Source organism: Nilaparvata lugens, chromosome 4 (genome assembly GCF_014356525.2).
Source record: "Nilaparvata lugens isolate BPH chromosome 4, ASM1435652v1, whole genome shotgun sequence".
Lineage (NCBI taxonomy): Eukaryota > Metazoa > Arthropoda > Insecta > Hemiptera > Delphacidae > Nilaparvata > Nilaparvata lugens.
The window spans coordinates 21,638,292-21,661,130 of NC_052507.1; the positions used below are offsets into that span (position 1 = coordinate 21,638,292).

Sequence of the window (22,839 nt, forward strand, 5' to 3'; positions counted from 1 at the left end):
GATTCAGTTGAATGCCATTGAAGTTGATTGATTAAGTTTTTTCGTGTGTGAATATGAAAAATCTTGAGTAAATATTATAAAAACTTCTTGCCTGCACGTTCTCTGTATCTAAATGGAGAGTTATTTTTCGATCATTAAGTTTTCAGAGATGATTTGTTTTACATAGTTTCCCATAGTAATTCCATGATTTTAACAAATGATGTATCAATTGCTTCATAGTAACTCTTGGAGTTTATTTTTATAATTTTTCTAAAGTTTAAATTACAATCGACTTATTCTTCTGTGAGATTCTCTGATATGATCCCTACGCACAATCTCTGCTCAATAATTAGCTTTGCTTCATCAGCCGTGGAAAAGCCAACGATTTGATTTTGAGTGTACATTATAATATGAATTTAATCAGGATTCACATTAGAAATTGATGAAAACACTTATTTCTCAATACACATGGAAAACTTTATTCTAACAATATATTACAATTTTCAAGTATAAATAACATATTACTAAGAATCGTAGGTCTAATATCTATTTACAGTGCTACAAATACATTTACAGGTACAGATATTGTAATAAATATTTGTCATATTTACATTATATGAGAATATTTTGAAAGGCATCTTTGAGGATGCCAATCATTTTTATTGATTTTATTTTCCCAAATCCTACACTCATCATTGTATTATATTGCTCGCATTGTTCAACGTCAGTTAAAACATCCGTTATCTCTTATTGATGTAACAGTAGCCACTATAAGTTTTATTATTCCGAAGTGTTGTTTCAACCAAAGTCCTGGTACCATGTGCCCAATAAGACTCTTATTTGAAATGTTTGAATACAAGTTGAATCCATGAATTCTATCGTATTCAACATCGCATTTTATATGCTATAGGATGTTAACTAAAAATATTTCAATGCAAATCATTCCATCTTCAAGATGAGAACCATGAATTGAATGAACATTTCCATATATCTTCAATTGTTTTGTGACATTAGAAAAAGTTCAACATCGTATTTCGAGATGTCAACTAGATTCAATTTATTAACATAAATATTACGGGTTTTTGGTTATTTAATATAGTTTCATAAGATCAATTGTTTTGATGTTCACTACTCTGTGATCAAGAATAAATATCCATATTTCTTATCGTGCTTATTATGCATGAGAGAGACATGTATGTTATGTATAAACCAAAGGATTCTCCCAATTCCAGTTGAAAAATGATTAAAACCGATAGGATGGTAGATTCACTAGGTTTTAAATCTGTTACTTTTTACTGCAACTGAATTGAGATATTGTTCTCGTGAGGATACGAATAAAACATATTCAAATACAGATCATTCCTTCTTTAAGGTGAAACCAGGAGGAAAAGGTGAGAGCCATGAATTGGATTTACATTTTCATACATCTTCAGTTGTTTTGTGACAATAGCCCATTCCACAAAACAAAACTCAGATATATTTGAATGAAATCTATATTCCAATCCCTTGCAAATTGCTCAGTTGTATTCGTTATAGCCGAAATTAGATTTTTGACTTATCATTGAATAAAATTATGTACACTACAACCATTTCAATAGTAAAACAGAAAGCAATTTGATAACAAAGATTTTATCCAATTAAACTTCAACACAAAGTTGTTGCAGTACCATAGCCCAAAAGTACGTTATGTGTTGAGAGGAAAATTGGATAACTGCCTTGTTTCCGAAAATTGTAAAATCTGCTTTGTTATTCAACCAAAACCATACCAGGATTGTCGTTACATAAGTTCTTGTCACCCATCTCTGTGATTATTCGTGTCAAAATTCCCACTTTAGAACAATTTACATTGGATGAATGACTATTTATAGAACGAAATCATGTGTCACAACTGAATAACCAAATTCAGAAAGCTGAATTTGTATGATGACTCCAAATAAAGTATAAAATAGCCCTTGTTACACTTGTATTCACAAATTAGCTCCCTGAAGTTGTTAAATATTCATCACAGCACAATCATTCACAACAGCACCATAATCATAATAATCATTGATGATGTAAATCTACTTCTGTTCATAAAATGTTCTCTCCTGTCATTTAATGTTTGTATATGTCTTGTCCAGTCTAGCTTCAACTGTCGTCGAATGACCTGGCTAAAAATAAGTCACTCATTTTCATCAGAATCAACAGAACATGTAACGAACATGAATCATCGTTGCATCTTTAATCACTCTCCATCCAATTTCTAGACGACAAATGGCATTGCAGTACTCAAACTCAAATTTCTGTTGTTCATCTTAATCATTTTCGTTGTTTATTCCAAATTATTGCTCGTATGATTTTTAGTCAAATCCTTTCTTAGTCTAGATTGTGTGCCATTGCATTGATAATTTGACTTTGTTCAGTGGTGAAACTCGATCATATTGATCTCAAATGATCCAAAAATATGACTGAATTAATCTCATTCCCTTACTGTTCACTATCTTAAAGCTCATTTCAAGAATATGACTTTGAGCTTGTTTTCCAGTAACAGTTTTTCTAAAAAGATGTTAATAAACTTTACAGGTTTGCACTGATGAGTTACAGTGCCTTGAGCTTGGCCTCAACTTTCAATTATACTAGACCTGTACTAGGGTCAATAATATCATAGGGTCATATTCAATCGATATCAGCTGAATTTGATGAAGAATGAATTTGATTTAAGAATTTAAGAATTTGATTTATCAGTATGAATTTGATTTAAGAATCGTAAACATCACTTCTAATATTAATAATTCATAATATACAGCTGAACTCCAATTTCCAATGTAACTTATCTCAAGCGTCAAGAACAACAAATACTTTAAGTTCTCAATGTCATCGATTTTGTTACATGTAACTATCGAAGCACATTTGGAATAATATAGATATATCAATTATCTATGATGGTGAATTTTTCCTGGTGTTGAAAACCAAAATAGTAATACTGTATTATCAATCGATAAGGTCTATTCTCAGAACAGATAAATCAACAGACTTTATAACAAATAATTCCAAGTAGAGACCAAGCTCAACACAGTCTATCAATTTCCGCACTAACATAGCGTCCAGCCGTGTCTGTCCCCACTAGAACTGCACTAATTAGAGTGTGTCTCTGCACACAGAGTAGGCAGCATCGAGTTGCAGCGAGTCTGTGTGCGGTTGCGGTTGCGGTTGCGGCTGCGGCCTGAGCGCCGCACACTTCTCCAGCTGCTGGTGTTGACTGCGCACCGCAAAGCGGTTGACGTGGACGGGAATGGGCACGACGATCTTGCAGCCGCCGGACGACGGGTGTCCGTTACCGGCCCGGTGACCCCCCGCACCCGACGAAGAGGTCAGGCCTGCCTTCACGCGTTTCCACTTCGCGCGCCGGTTCTGGAACCAGATTTTCACCTGCAACATTCAAATTCAAATACACAATTCACAATATTTGAAAATTATAAGCAAAAAGATAACAAGATCACACAACTCATCAATATGAAAGTAATAAGCTAACAATAATTATTATCATTACCTGATAATTCTCTCTCTCTCTCTCTCTTTGGTAAACAGTTTTTGGGCTGGTTATCAGCAACTGTCCATTCCTCTCTTTATTATCACTGACAACTGATACTTAAGCTTTCTTTCCTCTATGGTATTATTGAACAATAACTTTAGACTTCGAATATGTTATATCAAGACAAATTTTTGAATTAAGAATTTTGCTGAGAGTACAATACTCTGCGCCTGCAATAAGCAGCGATTAGAAGACAAGCGAGTGGATGTGAACATAGTCTAACTGTATTTTCGGTAACTCGATCACTCATCTCAATTTGAGAAATTCGTTGAAAAGAATTTTTGTTATCAGTTTTGTCTTTACCGTTATGTTTAACGGAAAAGTTTTCAAAGATAAAAAATGAACTCCCATCTAGCTCACAAGAATGCACTGCTGGCTAATCCAATTTATAAATCATTTTGTTCATTACTTTTATCATTTTTCCATTTCTATTACCGTATCAAGTTCGCTATTTTCTTATCTATTATTCAAATCAAGTTTTATCATTATCATTGAAGTGATGTTCTAGAGTTGAAGTACTATTGAAGGTTGAGAAAGAGTTTAAGGAATGAAATCTAGTGATCTATCATATTTATCAATATTAGTGTAATTACCTTTCACTGGTCATGTATAGTGTAATGTAGAAGATTGTCTGCAATGAAATACTCCACATTACACTAGAAGCTATTTCACTTCTAGACCGAGTTGAACGAAATGGAATTCTCCTCATTAGGAACTACGAAGTAAAAATTATAACTTCGTATTGGTTCTAATAGGTGTTGTTCAGAGGACTTAAACTAGATGTCTCAAAGAGCAATTTATAGTCTAAGATCGTGTATCATCAATATATTTGTTTCCTATCCTATAGTTTTCGTAAATTAAGACTACCTAATTCTCCAATATTCATAAATTAAGACGACACAGAGATGTTCTGGATATAAACACTGAATTTCATCAATTAAGACGTTTACTTAAGGTATAAACGAGGAATATAGATATAGATTGGAAGAGGAATAATAGGATCAACCTAAAGTGTCCCTCTCCATCTATGATTTGTGTATTATCAGATTAGTAATAAACTGATGTCTGAATAAATTATTATTGATCAACAGCTCAACCACTACGGAAACCTTGGAAAAATAGAATTGTTTCAGCACAAAATTATTGGTTTTTTATAATTCACTATTTTTGAAAGTTGAACTATCTCAAACAAAATTTATATAGCCTACATATTGAATATTCTCGAACGAATCATTCAGTTTAGTAGCCTTTCAGTTTGTTTCTGTACTAAAACATTTTGTTCAAGTGAATACTGTATTTGGTAGCCCTGGAAGATCTATAGAATATGTATAAGAAGTTATGAATTGAGCCTACCTGTACTTCACTGAGCTTGAGGGCAGTGGCGATTTGCGACCTCTCGGTGAGACTGAGGTACTTTTTGGCGTGGAACTCCCTCTCCAACTCAAGCAGTTGCTCGCTGGTGAAGGCAGTCCGCCGCCTCCGCGTTTTGCTGCCTCCCGACCCACTGCTGCCGCCTCCGTTCTCCGAACACCCCTTGCCACCGCCTTCCTCTGTGCTCGCCTCTTCCGGGGAACCCGCATCGCTTTGTCCTGCAAACACAATAAACATAATACAAATAAATAATTGCCTTTATTGATAAAAAATATTCAACAATAAATTATTACCAAATGTTACATTTTTCGCATTCACCCCATGGATTTGCTCCGCCCGGGCAAGAGGAGTAAGTCAAAAATGTTTATTTTTCTTGATCCACGAACTAGCCTGATAGGTCTATGTCGAAAATTATCATCATCTTACGTACAAGGATTAGGTTAATGCCTGTTCCGACTTACAAACAGCTTATTAGTATCTATATTTCAATTATTACAAAATTAAGCTATAATATATACAAGTAGTGTATTTATTGCCATCTCTTCCGTGGCCTCGAAAATTATTATTCCATTAATTAGGGTACAGTATTTTATTTGCTAAGTAGTGCAGTTGTATTCCGATGTGAACTATGTAGCCTACAATACGGCTTATTAAGATGCGAATCAATAATAATTATATAAACTTCTTATTTTAGTTCAGACGCTATGATGTCTCTAGTTTTAATTCACGTTGTTGTTATGTCTGTGCTGCAAGCATTTTTGTAACCTGTTTGAAAAGCTATGATTATGTATAATTTTAACGAAATGAAATTCAATTTTTTTTAAGTTGCAGAATTTTTGTAAATCATCATTAAAATTTAAAAATAAGTTTTTTCAATTGAAGAAGATACGCTTCAGGAATTGAACTCCTGGATTAATCTGTACTGCCACGCAGCCCTACGATATCAAATTACTATACAATAGTTCACTGTAAATGCGATTTTCTAGCGTTTTAGAGTATTAAAGAAGTAATTACTTATTTACAACATGCTTGTAAAAAAAGCTTGTGAAAAAAGCTCATCAAGAATCATGGAATAGATTTATAACAACTATTGAACACGATGTACATGGGAGACAATCGTTGGCTTACAAAGTTATGAAAGTCTTGAATAAGAGCCAAAGAGACAATGTGGAAGTCGATTGCATTGGAACAGATGAATGGATCAAACATTACAAAGAGCTTTGGTGTGAAGATGTAGAGCCAAATAGGGCTGAGATAATCTGTGAGAATTGCTGTGTTGATCCAATCACGTTAGAAGAGCTATCAGATGCCCTAAAAAGTATGAAAAATCGAAAGGCACCTGGTTTGAATGGGATAAATATGGAGCTGCTAAAGTATGGTGGAATACTTTTGCACCTTAGAATTCTACACTTTTTCAATATGTGTTGGGAGAGACACCAAGTTCCCAAAGAATGGTTGCAGTCTAAGGTTATATCCCTATTCAAAAAAGTAAATAGATCAGACCCTCAAAATTACAGAAGTATTAGTCTTTTGGATGCAACATACAAAGTATATGCAAAAATAATTAATAATAGACTGAAAATAGTAACTGAAATATTACTTCTGGAAGAACAGATGGGCTTTCGAAAGGGTAGATCATGCTCTGATGCAGTTTTCTCCTTGAATCAAATAATTGCGAAAAGAAGGGAGTATAATCTTGAGACCCACATGGCTTTTATCGATTTTACAAAGGCTTTTGATTCAGTTAATCGCGGCATGTTATGGTCAATTCTTGAATCAAGAGGATATCCCAAACATATCATTCAATCTCTACAGAGCCTCTACATGGATACTACAATTCGTCTGCAAGTAAAGGGGGGTTTGACTGATGCCATTGGCATAAACAAAGGGGTTAGACAAGGTTGTTGTATATTGCCGACTTTATTTAATATTTATGTTGACGACATGTTACGCACATGGAAAACTTTAGTGGACTCAGGTTTACAGCTCTCAACCCATAGTTTTGTAAATTCAATTATGTATGCAGACGACGTAGTAATAATTCAGAGAAATGAAGATTCCTTACAAAAATCAGTTTTCATGTTGGACAGAGTTGCTGAAAATTACAATTTGAGAATATCAGTTATAAAAACCAAATCAATGGCATTCAAAAGAAAATATCCAATTAGAACCAAAATAGAATTGAACGGAGAATTAATAGAACAAGTGAAAAATTTCAACTATCTTGGTAATGATGTAACATATGATACAGATATTGATGTATACAATAAAATTTCAAAGTTTCAGAAAATATGTGGAACTATACATAGAAACCTCAAAAATAAATCAAGACAAGAAACCAGAATAAAGTTCTATAATACCATTGCAGTTCCGACTCTCCTATATGGAAGTGAGAATTGGATTCACACACGTAGAATGAACAGTCGAATTCAAGCTGCAGAAATGAGGTTTCTAAGGAGTGTATTTGGCTGCACTAGAGTTGATAGAATAAGAAACACTGATATAAGACAGGGTTTATTGGTTGCTCCTCTACATGAAAGAATTATTCAAAATAGACGCAACTGGTGCAGTCATTTGGATAGAATGCCACCTGGAAGAATTCCCGTTGTAGTCCAAAACTATAGACCTACAGGAAAAAGAGATGTAGGAAGACCAAGAAAGAGATGGGTACCGGAACAGGTTCATTAATAAACCTAATCCCTGAAGTGAAGATGATGATGATGACAACATGCTTCAGAAAAATTTTTCATATGAAGTTACTTTCTCTGTGTCGAAGTGTATTTGTGTGTCTATTCAATCTTTTGTCTTTCTCTGTGTCTATTCAATCGATTCACATCCCAAAAGGACAATTTCAAAGCTTGTTTGTGCACAGGCCCGGCCCCAGGGGTGGGCGGACCGGGCGGCCACGCAGGGCGGCAGATTTTGGGAGCGGCAAATTTTAAGGAACGGAAAATTTTAAAATACAAATAAATAATAAATTCATAATATAATATGTGGATATTAAAATTGTATAAGATGCTTTTCCAACCTCGAGCTAGTGAAGACTTTTTCAAGATCAACAATGTCCCAGGAACGTCTGAGTGGTCTAGCGAACAAAAAATAGTTCAATCTTGAAAAATTGGTGAAGAAATATTCCCATGCAAAGGTCAGACGAGTTCTACTTAATTAAACAGGTGTGTTAATCAAAATTGTATAAAGAATATATGATAGAATGACAATATTATTTATTAAATATAAAGCAGAAAATCATAAAATTAGATGTATATAATAAAAACTGTCCATATGTATTAATTATAATCTTTTCGTTGGATGTAACAATCAAATTAGCAAGGCAAAAGAAAACAGGCAATGTTGTCTCATCAAGAGATTCTCTCAAAACCCAAAATCAACAGATTCTGTAATTTATTACAATACCTGCATAAAGTATCGTTGCGAACTGATTCGCTTCTGTCCCCTTTGAATTTTCACTCCAGGAATTTAATTTTAAATGAATCAAGCCCCAGTAAAGAAGAGAAAACAATTAACTGAAACCCCTGGCAACCAGTGGCGTATCCAGAAAACAATTTGGGAAGGGAAGGGTTCATAACATTGGAGTAGAACGCACCTAAACTTTGGGCAAATCACGGGGGTGTGTGGGGGGTATGGAACCCTATTTATGGACCCGGTGGTCCTCCCCAGAAAATTTTTAAAATATAGGCTATATTTTCAATATTGATTAAATATAATCAATTTGGTGCTTTTACGCAATTTCCACTTGAAAACAAAGATTCCATTCAAGTTTTTTTTGTGTTCAGTAGGCCACTTATTATTTCGATGATTTTCCCTTGTTTTTGATTGAATAACAAGAATAGAATGGAATGGAACAGAATTTTATCAGTGATTCAATTGTTTAGAAAAATTAAGATTTTGTGAAAGGCCTACTCATTATTATGTAACAAGCTAGAATGCTTCAATTTTGGTTTTCAACCAACTTCAAATCATAGGCTTAGGCATCGTTCCGTATTAATTTGAACTTGATTAACGTTTTTTTCAAATTGTCATGATTTTTACTCAAACTCACATTATTTCGTGGGTATAAAACCTTTTTTCAAATATTAGGGGAATGTGTCCCCCCTGTCCACGGTAGAAACTACGCCCGTTCATCATAGCTGTGAAATTGTGGGGGGATATGAATGAAACTGAAAAAACTAGTAGAGCAATCAAATAAAAAAAAATCAAGTAGAGCAATATAAGCAAAGTGAACTAACTTTGAAGTGCTATCTTAGTTTCTCTATCGCCAGCTATCCAGTCCGTACGCACTAGACCACTCACTCTCTTCAAGAAAATAGCTCATAATTATTATCATTGCTATTGCAGTGCTATTCTCTGATCCATTAGATTTCCTTGACTTACTTAGTATAATATAACTAAAATTTGGCAATAGATGCTAATTCTTGTGGCTGTTCCAGCCACAAATAAAATTAAGTTCCATTTCGGGGTGGGGGGATACATCCACATAAACCCCCCCCCCTGGATACGCAACTTCTGGCAACGCATAATTAAACAGGTGTGTTAATCAAAATTGTAGAAATTGTAGTTTCAATTACTTAGCAAGTTAAGCAGGCCTAATACTCTGTTGCAGTCTACCTCTTACGGCTGCGCAAAGGCTAAAAATAAACTTTCTACTGGTGATATTTTTCAAAGTTTCTCGATTTGTATATTATCATGCTATCAAAATGAAAAAGTTTTCTTAAGCTGCGTTTACACCGGAGTTAATAACACAAGTTTTTAACATTTTTGTTATCAACTGATGTTAACTACAAAAGTTAATAGCATCATGTTGAGTTGCGTTTAGACCGGAGTTGATAACATGAGTTAAAAAGTTGTCAACTTGACTGAATCGACAAAATATTCTCTTGAAAAAAGTTGATAACTCGTGTTTTCAACAGAAAATTCCTTGTTATTAACAAGATTTATGTTATCTATCGAGAGTCGGTAACTTTTGTTAATAACAGGTTACTATCTTCCCCGCAACCCCCTCGCCCAACATCCCTACCCTTCAACTACAGCTGTTCCCTAATAACTACAGCTGCAGACAAAACACGTGACAAAGTTATTATTTTTAGTTGATAACAAAACTAGCAGCCAAATGAAAATTTTATTAACTTATGTTGAAAACTTTTGTTTTAAACTCTGGTGTAAACGCATTATAATTCATTTACATTAGATCAGATGAAGATCATTATTTTAATGATCACACACATGTTTCAATAAATTCAAATTTGAAGAGAATTTTTTGCTTTTTATTCCGGCTGTTATATCATATGAATAGTCTCGTTGAATGAAATCATATGGAAGTCAATTATATTGATAACAAGATCTTGTTAATAACAAGGAATTTTCTGTTAGAAACATAAGTTATTAACTTTTGTCAAGAGAAATTTTTGACGATTCAGTCAAGTTTATAACTTTTCATTAATAACTAGTGTTATTAACTCTGGTGTAAACGCAGCTTTAGGAAAACATTTTTTTCCGATCATTATTTTTTGAGATATGAGCGCCTAACGTTTAAATTTTTGGGACAGAGCATTTCAAATTCGGTAAGAGATAAATCCATGAGATTCAAATGATAAATTCTTCATGGTATTGTTGATTGAATAAAACAAGAAAATTTTTCTGAAAATATCAATTTTTGAGAAAGTTATTCAATTTACAAAAAAAAACTCAACTGAACGTTATTTTTGGTAATTTTTAGTGAATTGAATAACTTTATCAAAAATTGATATTTTCAGAATTTTTTTTTTATTCAATCAACAATACCATAAAGGATTTATCCTTTGAATTCCATGAATTTGTCTCGTACCAAATTTTAAATGTTCTGTCCCAAAAATTTAAACTTTCGGCGCTCATGTCTCAAAAAGTAATGATTGGAAAAAACATATTTTCCTAAGAAAACTTTTTCATTTTGATAGCTTGATAATATACAAATCGAAAAACTTTGGAAGATATCACTGGTAGAAAGTTTATTTTTAGTCTTGTCACGTGGTATTTTAGCACCACAAAATATTTTTGAAATGAACTATTGAGCTTTAATGGAATTATAAAATAGAAAGGAAAGATAGCATAGTCAAAGTACCACTCAAGTAAAATCGAATGTTATTAGTGATAAAGAGTAATCATATTATCTAAAGCGATAAGAAAAAACATGCAAAATTGTAATTCAACAATAATGAGAATCCATTGGCAGAATTAAAAATTATAAAGCGGCTTATTTATTATTGGCAGATCATAAAAAATAAAAGTTTGCATGTACATTTGAGGTTAGAATTGTTTGTTTTTGTTTTAAATGAATCAATCGATCTAGGATCAATTGACAAACAATTCTAACCTCAAATGTACATGCAAACTTTTATTTTTTATGATCTGCCAATAATAAATAAGCCGCTTTATAATTTTTAATTCTGCCAATGGATTCTCATTATTGTTGAATTACAATTTTGCATGTTTTTTCTTATCGCTTTAGATAATATGATTACTCTTTATCACTAATAACATTCGATTTTACTTGAGTGGTACTTTGACTATGCTATCTTTCCTTTCTATTTTATAATTCCATTAAAGCTCAATAGTTCATTTCAAAAATATTTTGTGGTGCTAAAATACCACGTGACAAGACTAAAAATAAACTTTCTACCAGTGATAAAGCGGTTTAAAGTTTTGGTTTAGTTCAAACGAGCTCGTTTTTAAAGGCCTTTTAACAGTAAATTGGGGAATTGATCGAAGCGCTATATAAATTAATTCAAGTTTAAAAAATTCGCAACGTGTTGAGTGCTATCATATAGTCTATAAGAACGTTTTATGAATTTATTTGATTTATGTAGGAAGCTTACTTCCATGCACAGCACGAACTCATAAAAAATCCTGAGATCATAATCATTATTTGCTCATTGATTGAAGCATGTCATGTTAAATCTACAGACCGAACAGGTTTCAAGTTGTAGAATTCTGAATTGACTTGAAGTCCACGTATCAGTATCAAATACAAATATATAATTTTTAAAGCTCATAACGGTGAATGCTATTAAGCCTTGTGATAATCATTCATTTTCCAGAAAAAAACTTATTTAAAGAAAATTATAGATATAGGAATATTTTATATATATTATTTTATGGGAATATATTTTGTGTTTTATGTCAGCATACAAAATCATAGAAGTTTTTATTATATCCTAATTCATCTCGTGATATACAGTTTGAGCTGTCTTGGTACCAAGAAAAAATATTCTGCAGCACATAAAATTAGTGAATCAATTAATATTGATCTTATTAAGAGCATTCAGTACTTATCATCCTTTGATGATAGTCATACTAGTCCGCCAGATAAACCATATTGATAATTATATTAATAAGGTTCCAGTTATATCATATACGGATCCAGAGAGCTTCAAGAACTGGCGTTGTAAGTTCTAAGGAATTTCAGAAGGATAAATTGGTGAATACCTGTATTCATAGCGAGCGTTTTAAAAATCAACTAGAAAAATCTGGTGTGTTACACTCACACAACTTTCCTTGCTCATATTTGAAACTACGATCAGACTTTTGTATAATTATGTGCACATATAATTGTTTTCAGAGTACTTTTTCCTTTGTGTAAATTGTGAAATTCGATGATTTTTTTAGTCGTCATTTTTTTAAAGTCGTCAAAACAGCTGTTCTACAGATGAAATATCTCGACTATGTGTTCTTTTTATGAACTGCGCAACCTACCTACCTCATGCACGAGAAGGAGGTTACTAAGTCCATTTCTCAAGGGTGGGGTGGACCCCCCATTAGTTTCCCAGTAAGGAGACTCGTTGCTAGTTGATAGAGCTGATAAATAACTATACAGAGTTTGAATTTGAAAAAAAATCGGTCAAGTTATTTTGATAAAATCATGAAAAACATGTTTTTTTTAGTAATTATCCGCCATTTTTCTCAAGAATATTACGGAGCTCCTGCAATTCTCCCAGAAATGAGACTCATGTCAGTTGATAGGGCTTGAAAATAGCTATTCATGTTATAAATTTGAAGAAAATCACTAGAGCAGTTTTCGAGAAAACCGTGAATAACATGGTTTTTTAGTGATTATCCGCCATTTTTCACAAGAATATTACGGAGCTCCTGCAATTTTCCCAGAAATGAGACTCATGTCAATTGATAGGGCTTATAAATAGCTAATCATGGTATAAATTTGAAGAAAATCGTTAGAGCCGTTTACGAGAAAACCGTGAAAAACATGGTTTTTCAGTAACTATCCGCCATTTTTTCCGCCATTTTTAATTCAATTTTATTGAATTTCTTATCGTCAGATCTTCATGGTATAAGGACCTTAAGTTTAAAATTTCAAGTCAATCGGTTGATTAGGAATGGAGTTATCGTGTTCACAGACATACACACACACACACAACACACACACACACACAACACACACACACACACACACACACACCACACCACACACACACACACACACACACACACACACACACACACACACACACACACAACACACACACGGACCAACACCCAAAAATCATGTTTTTGGACTCAGGGGACCTTGAAATGTATAGAGAACTTGAAATTAGGGTACCTTAATTTTTACTTTCCTTGCCCTACTACCATAGGTAAGGAAAGTATTGCTTTCCAAAAAAAATTAAGGTACCCCAATTTCAAGTTTTCTATACGTTTCAAGGTCCCCTGAGTCCAAAAACATGATTTTTGGGTGTTGGTCTGTGTGTGTGTATGTGTGTATGTGTGTGTGTGTGTATGTCTGTGAACACGATAACTCCATTCCTAATTAACCGATCGACTTGAAATTTTAAACTTAAGGTCCCTATACCATGAGGACCCGACAATAAGAAATTCAATAAAATTCAATTCAAGATGGCGGAAAAAATGGCGGATAATTACTAAAAAACCATGTTTTTCACGTTTTTCTCGAAAATGGCTCTAACGATTTTCTTCAAATTTATATCATGGATAGCTATTTATAAGCCCTATCAACTAGCATGAGTCTCATTTGTGGGAAAATTTCAGGAGCTCCGTAATATTCTTGAGAAAAATGGCGGAAAATGACTAAAAAACCATGTTTTTCACGGTTTTCTCGAAAACGGCTCCAACGATTTTCTTCAAATTTATACCATGGATATCTTTAAGCCCTATCAACTGGCATAAGTTTCATTTCTGGGAAAATTTCAGGAGCTCCGTAATATTCTTGAGAAAAATGGCGGATAATGACTAAAAATCCATGTTTTTCACCGTTTTCTCGAAAACTGCTCTAACGATTTACTTCAAATTCATACCATGGATAGATATTCATAAGCACTATCAACTGGCATGAGTCTCATCTCTGGGAAAATTCCATGAGCTCCGTAATATTCTTGAGAAAAATGGCGGATAATGACCAAAAACCAGGTTTTTCACGGTTTTCTCGAAAACGGCTCTAACGATTTTCTTCAAATTCTAGCCATGGGTAGCTATTCATAAGTCCTATCAAATGACATGAGTTTCTTCCTTGGAAAATTGCAGGAGCTCCATAATATTCTTGAGAAAAATGGCGGATAATTACTAAAAAACCATGTTTTTCACGATTTTTTCAAAATAACTTGACCGATTTTTTTCAAATTCATACTCTGTATAGTTATTTATCAGCTCTATTAACTGGCATGAGTCTCCTTTCTGGGAAACTAATGGGGGGTCCACCCCATCCTTGAGAAATGGACTTTGTAACCTCCTTCTCGTGCATGAGGTAGGTAGGTAGAGCAGTTCATAAAAAGAACACATAGTCGAGATATTTCATCTGTAGAACAGCTGTTTTGACGACTTTAAAAAAATGACGACTAAAAAAATCATTGAATTTCACAATTTACACAAAGGAAAAAGTACTCTGAAAACAATTATATATACACATATACAAAAGTCTGATCGTAGTTTCGAATATGAGCAAGGAAAGTTGTGTGAGTGTACCACACCAGATTTTTTTTGGAAAGCAATACTTTCCTTACCCATGGTAATAGGGCAAGGAAAGTAAAAAACCATAGTTGGTCTTCATTATTCTCGATTGGATGCATGGTTACTGGTAATCAGTCATCAACTATCTTTTTAATTTCCTTATTGGTATTCTTCAAGAACTTCACGGAAGCAGCGGTAAGAATTATTAATCACCAGTCATTGAACCCTGTGGTGATTAATTATATTTGGAAAATTGATGCATCTACCACTGAGCTAGAGCTGCGGTTTGAACCCAGCATTTTTGCGAGCCAGACGGCAAATTTATTTGCAAAATAGGGATTTTAGCAACTGCTCTTATAAATATCAAATATACCGCACCACATATGAATGGTTGGCAATTCATACCATTACATAATGTCACCCAACACGTGGGGCAAAAATCTACATCTTTATCTACCACTGAGCTAGAGCTGTGGTTCGAACCCAGCAATTTTGTGAGCCGGACGGCCTTAACTTTTTGCGAATTTATTTGCAAAATAGGGACTTTAGCAACCGCTCTTACAAATATCAAAAATACCACATCACCTGTGAAGGATTTACAATTTACCACTTTACACAATGTTACCCAACAAATGGGGCAAAAATCTGAATCCTCATAGTCTTTGCACAGCCTGTTTTCTTATTGTGTACCTGTTTCGATCATAAAAAAAGTTTTATCAGATATTTTGTGTTACTGTTCCCCAATATTTATATTTGTCAAATATTTGTTTAAATGTCAATAAAATATTGTAACTTAAACAGCTGATAACCTTCTGGTAAATTTTTAAGTCGGCTTATAAAAAATATATCTGTAACCGGGAACATAAAACAGTTTGAAAATAGTTTTAAAATGTGCAATTTACACTTGGGACTCCTAGTGCATAATCATTTAGAGTTTACTGAAACTCTGTGGTGCGAATGGCACGATCACATCACAGCGAAGACACAATAGTTAGGCGATCGCTGAAGGAAGGGGTGGAACCCGGGATTAACAATTGGACGGGATACTTTGGAGGGGGGGGGGGGCGGCGGTTGCCGATCTCGCCCAGGGCGGCAAAGTCCCTAGGGCCGTGCCTGTTTGTGCATATCATGCTAAACAGAAATCATGATTCATATTATAATCTATTATCAATGAACTGATTCACTTCTGTAATGATTCCCACTGATTCATCAGTTGAAAGTAGGCTAACTGAATAACAGGTGCTTCAGAATGAAGAAGTTTCTAGCTCTCTTTGAACATGGCTAGTTTACTATGGAAAACCACCAACCCATTCTCTATTATTGGTTGAAAATGGTAAAAACGAGGAATTACTCCCCTCTAACAAGCCTGCTGCAACAGCTGTCACCCGGGAGCATTAAAAATGTGCACAAAAAGCAGACTTTTCACGATGATTACGTATTATTGAGAATAATTTCGCTGGACGTCACGCGTTGGGGGAACTTGGAGGAGCTTGAACTCAAGCTTAAGCTTTAGCATTGAATTCAATTAACGTTGCAAAGTTTTACCTTATTCATAGGCAAAAGAAGGCAACACCGCCTCGCAATGGGCTTTCTTTGCAACATCAATTAAAGAGTCCCATGAACGCGCCTTATGGTTTTTTCTTCTTCTTTTCAGTTGCTTGTTACTATGGATCACGCAATTACTTTCTCCATTTTTTTTCGATTCGGGGAAAACCTGCCCCCTACCATGAACTTCTACCGTCTGCTACAATATCTGGCCTACTATTAAATTATCTCCCACTTTGTTTCCCCCTAGTTTGGACTGTAATTTTAATTCAACTCTGTGCTTCCAATAGTACCACCCAATTGTGTAACAGAAGTTCGCAAATTAATTATTTATTGGTCGTCACGACACCCAATCTAGTTATCCAGTCACTGATCTTCAGAGCTTCAAATGTTTATGCTAATGTCTGTTCAATCTCCATTAAAGTGTCTTCACTTTTCACTCGATCATTATTCGCTAATAGCATGAACTCTTCTACATGAAGATCTCATTAAAATACTCATGAAGTTTTTTAATTTTCTTTGATCAATTCATAATTTTCCCTCGCATTCTCAGTTTGTAGTTCTTCCATTGCATGTTGCAACAGGAAGCTTTTAATATTAACATAATATTCATCCTTTCCTAAATGACTAATGCAATCTATTTTTGTCAACCTGTTTTTGAATCACATTCTTCGATACTGAACAAATCCAAGCAAATCAACATTGATTGCTTCAGATGAACAATTGGTCACATTCTCACTCATAAGCAACTTCTTTGCTATTTTTGTTCACTACAAGAATGGTAGAAAATGCTAATACATATGCTCATACCAGAGCATCCATCAGCAATTATTTCATTTTCTCAACGTCTATTAATCTGACTCATTCACAATTGAAGACAAAATTTGAGTACATTGCATGAATGAAGTACCTTCACTCTTCACTATGATTTTCAAATTATCAAGTACCACTACATTTTAATAGTACACATTAACGTTGCAAACTCAATTTGAGACAAACTCCGATGCTGCAGATGAGTTTTCTCCCACGACAATCTCGGATTGAATATCGAATTATCGAGATGTGCAGAATTGGAAAATTATTGAATAAATGCTAGGAAGAGAGGGTATGAGTGAGCGACAGAGACAGAGTGATCGAGGAGTGAGAACGTGCGCAATCTGTATTCGATAGGGGTGCCGACTGCTTACAAGGAGAGAAGTAGCAACACTATACAGAGTGCCGCGTTGTAGCCGGGTTCCAACTACTCGTAGTAGTACGAGATGGGTCGCTGGCGGCCGCTTCGTGTGGGAGTGGCGCGTTTTGTATGATTTATACGACATACCCCTCCCCCTCTCCTCAACACACACTCACACTAGCACGCATCGTCGCCAAATAGGAAACACATTTCAACCCCCCTTCGCGAGTCAGAAGCGGGCCTTTTCAATAATATTCGTGGACCGCCGTCACCACAACACCATAAAGCCGCGGCGAGATGAAAAGCAGTGCTCTGCTGCTGCTGCTGCTGCTGCTACTACTACTGCAGACGACCTTTGCCAACAACATTGCTACTACCGGCGGATGAATGCCGCTGCCTGCTTGTTCAAGAAAAAAAGAACGAATCTAAAGTTTTTGAAGGTTTCGCTCGCCGAAAATCCACTCAATCACCGATTTTGGTAGGAATTTCGTTTCCTGTGCGGCTAGAAAGTTTGGTGCTTTCCTGATTGTATCATGAATTGATTGCAGTGCTTTTTCCAATTCATAAAAGTATGAATTTGGTTTGTCTGAAGCAGGATCACATTATTTGACAATAATTTGAACAATATGTTAAGATGAATGAATTTGAAAGCAGCAGTTCGAACTCCTAGATTCACAATGGTTCTTGTTTAATAACTACGGATCTCAATGTTCTGTCCAATCCACGGATCTCTTTTCAATCTGTTTTTTTCGAATTAAAAACTTTTCCAATATTCAGAATCAACATTTCCGAAATGGGGATGTATGTTCCTTCTTCATTTAGTTCAAAAAGTTAACTAGAGTAATCTCGTAGAGAAAAATGATATATTATACTGAATAATCAATTCTTATGATGCAAATGAAGCTCGTAATGAAGCTCGTGAGCTGTTATTCCTTTTCAATCAATATCAATTATTGAGACGAGAGAGGTTTTTGGGGAGAAATGATGAAGTCAATTATTATCCTCTCTAGCATATTTCAATAATTATTGTTCACTGCATCAGAAATATTCTTTATGAATAGGACGTGTAAATAATGGTTATGTCAAGATTTGGATTTCCCATGGAATATATAAAATAAAAACTCCTCAATAAGTGCAGAGAAATCTTCCCTAGACCAATGAATTTCGGAACTTTGCGGTTTTTAATCACAATTGCTGGACCTCTATTACTTGATCACAATTGATAATGACTCCAATGCAATACTTAGCCCCAAATGCAGTATCCCTCCACAATATGCCCCAGATATATAGACTGATGCCCTTTATAATCCACCCCTCACCAGTCTCAAAACCCTAGGCCTCATTTATGCTACTCATAACAATAGAACGCGGCAAACATACACTTTTTATAGTCTTTTCTACCCTATTGTCATTGGGATCTTTGGTGTGTCAGAAGATTTATCACATTAATAGAGGAACATATGAAACATTAATCTTTCGCCTGATAATGATAATAAAGCTTGCATTATAGTAATAAGGCATGATAATTAGCGTAACAGTGATCACGCCATACAAGCAGGCTGGCAACAATAATTTGTTCTACATTGAACGTTTAAAACTAAATTATAACTCTCATTTACCATAATTGAGCATGAAAGTAATTGTTAATATTCGTCCATGATAAGAAATGCGTGAAATTATCATACAAATTGGTTCATATTTAATGTACATTAAATTCCGTTGCAAAATAATTTATACGGTTTTATTTACTGATATTTATATCTAAAAGAATTTATAATTTCGAAATACTATTCATTCTAGTGTTTACTATCACTTCAGTATTTTTTTATAGTAGCTAGCGTATCAAATATTTCAAGAGAATGTTAAGTAGCCTTCGAGAATTATGGTTCATATATAGTTTTATCATTATATTTACAAGTTAATCTAATTTCTTATGCAATAAATTTGCCAACTCATAATTTATTCGATCCTACTCTATTGTTCCATAAATTGCGATTTTCATGATTGTAAATTTACATATTACGTACACATTGATATACAGTATGTGGTTTTATTTTTTTTTCAGCACTACAGTCCAATATGAGCTTTAGCCGCCCCCACTACAGCTCTCCACGCTTCTCGGTCCTCTGTTAATTGTCTCCATCCTCTATATCCCATTTTTTGGAGATCGTCTCTCACTTCATCTTCCCATCTTATTCTCGGCCTTCCTATCTTTCTTTTTGAATGTAGCCTCTCCTTCAATATTATTTTAGGCATTCTGTTTTCGTTCATTCTACAGATATGTCCAAACCATCTAAGCCGCTGTGCCTTTATAAATTTTACAATATTTCGGCCTTTCATCAATGCCTCGAGCTCTGAATTAGTTCTTCTCCTCCACTCCTCTCCTACTTTAACTGGACCATAAATCTTTCTTAGGATTTTCCTTTCAAAAACGCCTAAATGGTTTTTGTCTTCTTTTGTTAACGTCCAAGATTCACAGCCGTACGTTACAACAGGTCGAATTAGGCTCTCATGTATTTTAAGTTTCGTGTTTCTACATATGAGCCTGTACTTAAAAAGTTTCATGTTACTGAAGTATGCTCTATTTCCAGCCAATACTCTTTGCTTTATGCTGTAACCCATCTTGTTCTCGTTATTTAGTTCAACCCCCAAGTAGCTGAAGTTCCTTACACCTTGAAAGATTTTATTTCCAATTCGGAGGTTTTGTGGAACTCTTCTTGCTTGACTACTTGATATTTTCATGTACCTCGTTTTTTTTCTTTCATTCACTATCAAGCCAATCTTATTCGCCTCTCTTTCTAGCAACAAATACGTTTCCTGTAGGACATCTTTCCTTCTTGCAATTATTGCTACATCGTCCGCTTATGCACATACCTGATACATTCGGTGGAAAATATTTCCCCTGTCTGATCCTTCAATAGCTCTATGCAATGCAATATTGAATACGATTGCAGATAGTCCATCGCCTTGTTTGACACCTGTGTTAAATTCAAAAGCGCCACTCCTTCTATTACCAATTTTGACCATTGCTGCAGTCCTACTCATTGTCATTTTTGCTAGACTAATGAGCTTTTTTGGTAAGGCATATTGCTCCAATGTTTTCCATAGCTCACTTCTCACTATGCTATCGAAGGCTTGCTTGAAGTCAATAAATAAAATATGTAAATCCAGGTCATGCTCAAAAAACTTTTCTGCAATTTGCCGGATTATAAAGATTTGATCTGCTGTTGCCCTTTCTGGCCGGAATCCGCATTGATATTCTCCAAGCACTTGTTCTGTGTAGGTCTTAATCCTATTGTTACTTGAATACTACTTGTTGAATACTTGATAAGACTTTATAAGCTACACTGAGAAGAGTTATTCCACGATAGTTATTACAGTCCAGTTTATCGCCTTATAAATTGGACATATTATACCTATGTTCCAATCTTGAGGCATAGTTTCATCTCTCCATATCATACTTATCTGCTCATGTATTCTCTTGACTGTGTCATCACCACCATACTTTATCATTTCTGCCTATTATCTTGACCACCTGCCTTTCCATTCTTTAGGTGCTTTACAGCCATTTCTGTTTCCTCTAATGTTGGCCCTGCAACAAACTCCGCTTTAATACTAATTGGCTCCCCTGTTCCTTCATGTACATTCTCCTCATTGATATCTGTTACTGTTAACAGTTCTCTGAAATGCCCTGCCCATCTCTCCATGATATTATCCTCTTCATTCAAAACTCTCACTCTTTTGTCTTTGCATGAAATAATTCTTGGTCTATATTCTTTATTTATTCTTTCCATCGCTCTATAGAACTTTTTCGTCTCATTCTGATCATATAAGCTTTCAATTTCTTCTAACTGTTTGTTCAAAGCTTCTCTTTTCTTTGTCCTGCATGTTCTATTGGCGATTCTTCGTTTCTCCTTGTAATCTTCATAATTTCTTCTTGTTTCTCGTTGTATCATTCGAGATCTGGCTTCATTCTTCTCTCTAATTGCTTCCCTGCACTCATTATCGTACCATCCCTCATTCCTTTTCCATATTTTCTGGCCAATTGCTTCATTTGCTGCTTCCTTCAGGCCATTGGCTAGCTTTGTCCATACTTCTTCAACACCATCTGTTTCTGAAGAGCTCAAAGTTTTTCCCTGTATTATTCTGAGGTATTCATTACGGACTCTTTCACTCTTTAGCTTTCCAAAGGCATAACCTTTTGTTTACCCGCCATTGACAGCCTCTGTCTCACTACTACCTTCACAATGAAATGGTCAGAGTCACAATTAGGTCCCCTACAGCTTCTTACATCAATGATTGATGATGCATTACGGGAGTCATCTATCACGTGATCAATCTGATTGATTGTTGTTGCATCTGGTGATTTCCAAGTTCCAAGATGAATTCTCTTATGTGGGAATTGAGTGCTCTTAATTTGCATGTCATTTCTGATGGTTAACTGACCAAGAAGAAACCCATTCTCATTTGTTTTTTCATGCAGAGTATACTTCCCTGCCACTTGCTGTAAGTAACTCTCCTTTCAAATCTGGGCATTGAAATCTCACATAACGATCAATATTATCATATTTAGATATTTCAGCACATACTTCTTCCAATTGTTCATAGAATACTTCTTTTTCAGCAATATTTCTCTCGTTCGTGGGAGCATGGACTGAAAGAACAGAAACATTTCTGAATTTTCCCTTAAGGCGTACTCGACACATTCTCTCATTTAATGCTTCAAACTCCATCAGGGCTCCTCTCAATTTCTTAGCCACAATGAACCCTGTTCCGAACATCCCAGCTCGTTGCTCTGGACCACTATACAAGAAAGAGTAGTTGCTTTTATCAATTCTTCCTTGGCCTTTCCATCTCACCTCTTGCAATGCAACCAAATCAAACTTATATTTCAATATTTCTTCTGCAATTTCATTCATTTTTCCTGCTCTCAAAATTGTCCTCACATTCCATGTTCCAAATACCAAATCATTAAGTTTTTTGCTTGCCGTTTTGTTTTTTCTGAAATCCGATCCGTCCGAGGCTGCTGTGCAGGTTTCGTAACAATGAGTTTTTACGGTGAAGAGCAGTTAACACTTCGCCCAACCCTCAACCTGGAGGACCAGGGATTTGTTTGGAGTTACCTTCTCCTAGACAGCTTGCCTTCACCACGGCTTACGAGCGCTGTCAACCCTTGATTGTTTCGTTTCGGTTGACTTACTCCGTACCCTTCATGGGAGTAAGTGTTAGC

The 22,839-nt window shown here is 35.0% G+C and overlaps 1 protein-coding gene across 2 annotated transcripts in view; it reads right to left on the minus strand.

Annotated features, from left to right (window-relative positions):
• Positions 1 to 434: 434 nt before the first annotated feature.
• The window catches only part of LOC111063839 (homeobox protein unplugged-like), a 47,516-nt gene continuing 25,111 nt past the window's right edge, over positions 435 to 22,839 (minus strand). For both annotated transcript variants that reach the window (XM_039426945.1, XM_039426944.1), the window contains 2 exons: positions 4,904 to 5,139; positions 435 to 3,387 (listed from right to left, as the gene is read on the minus strand). In XM_039426945.1, the coding sequence (XP_039282879.1) occupies positions 3,097 to 3,387; positions 4,904 to 5,139 (527 nt within the window). In that variant the 3' untranslated portion in view covers positions 435 to 3,096. The remainder of the gene's footprint in view (positions 3,388 to 4,903; positions 5,140 to 22,839) is intronic.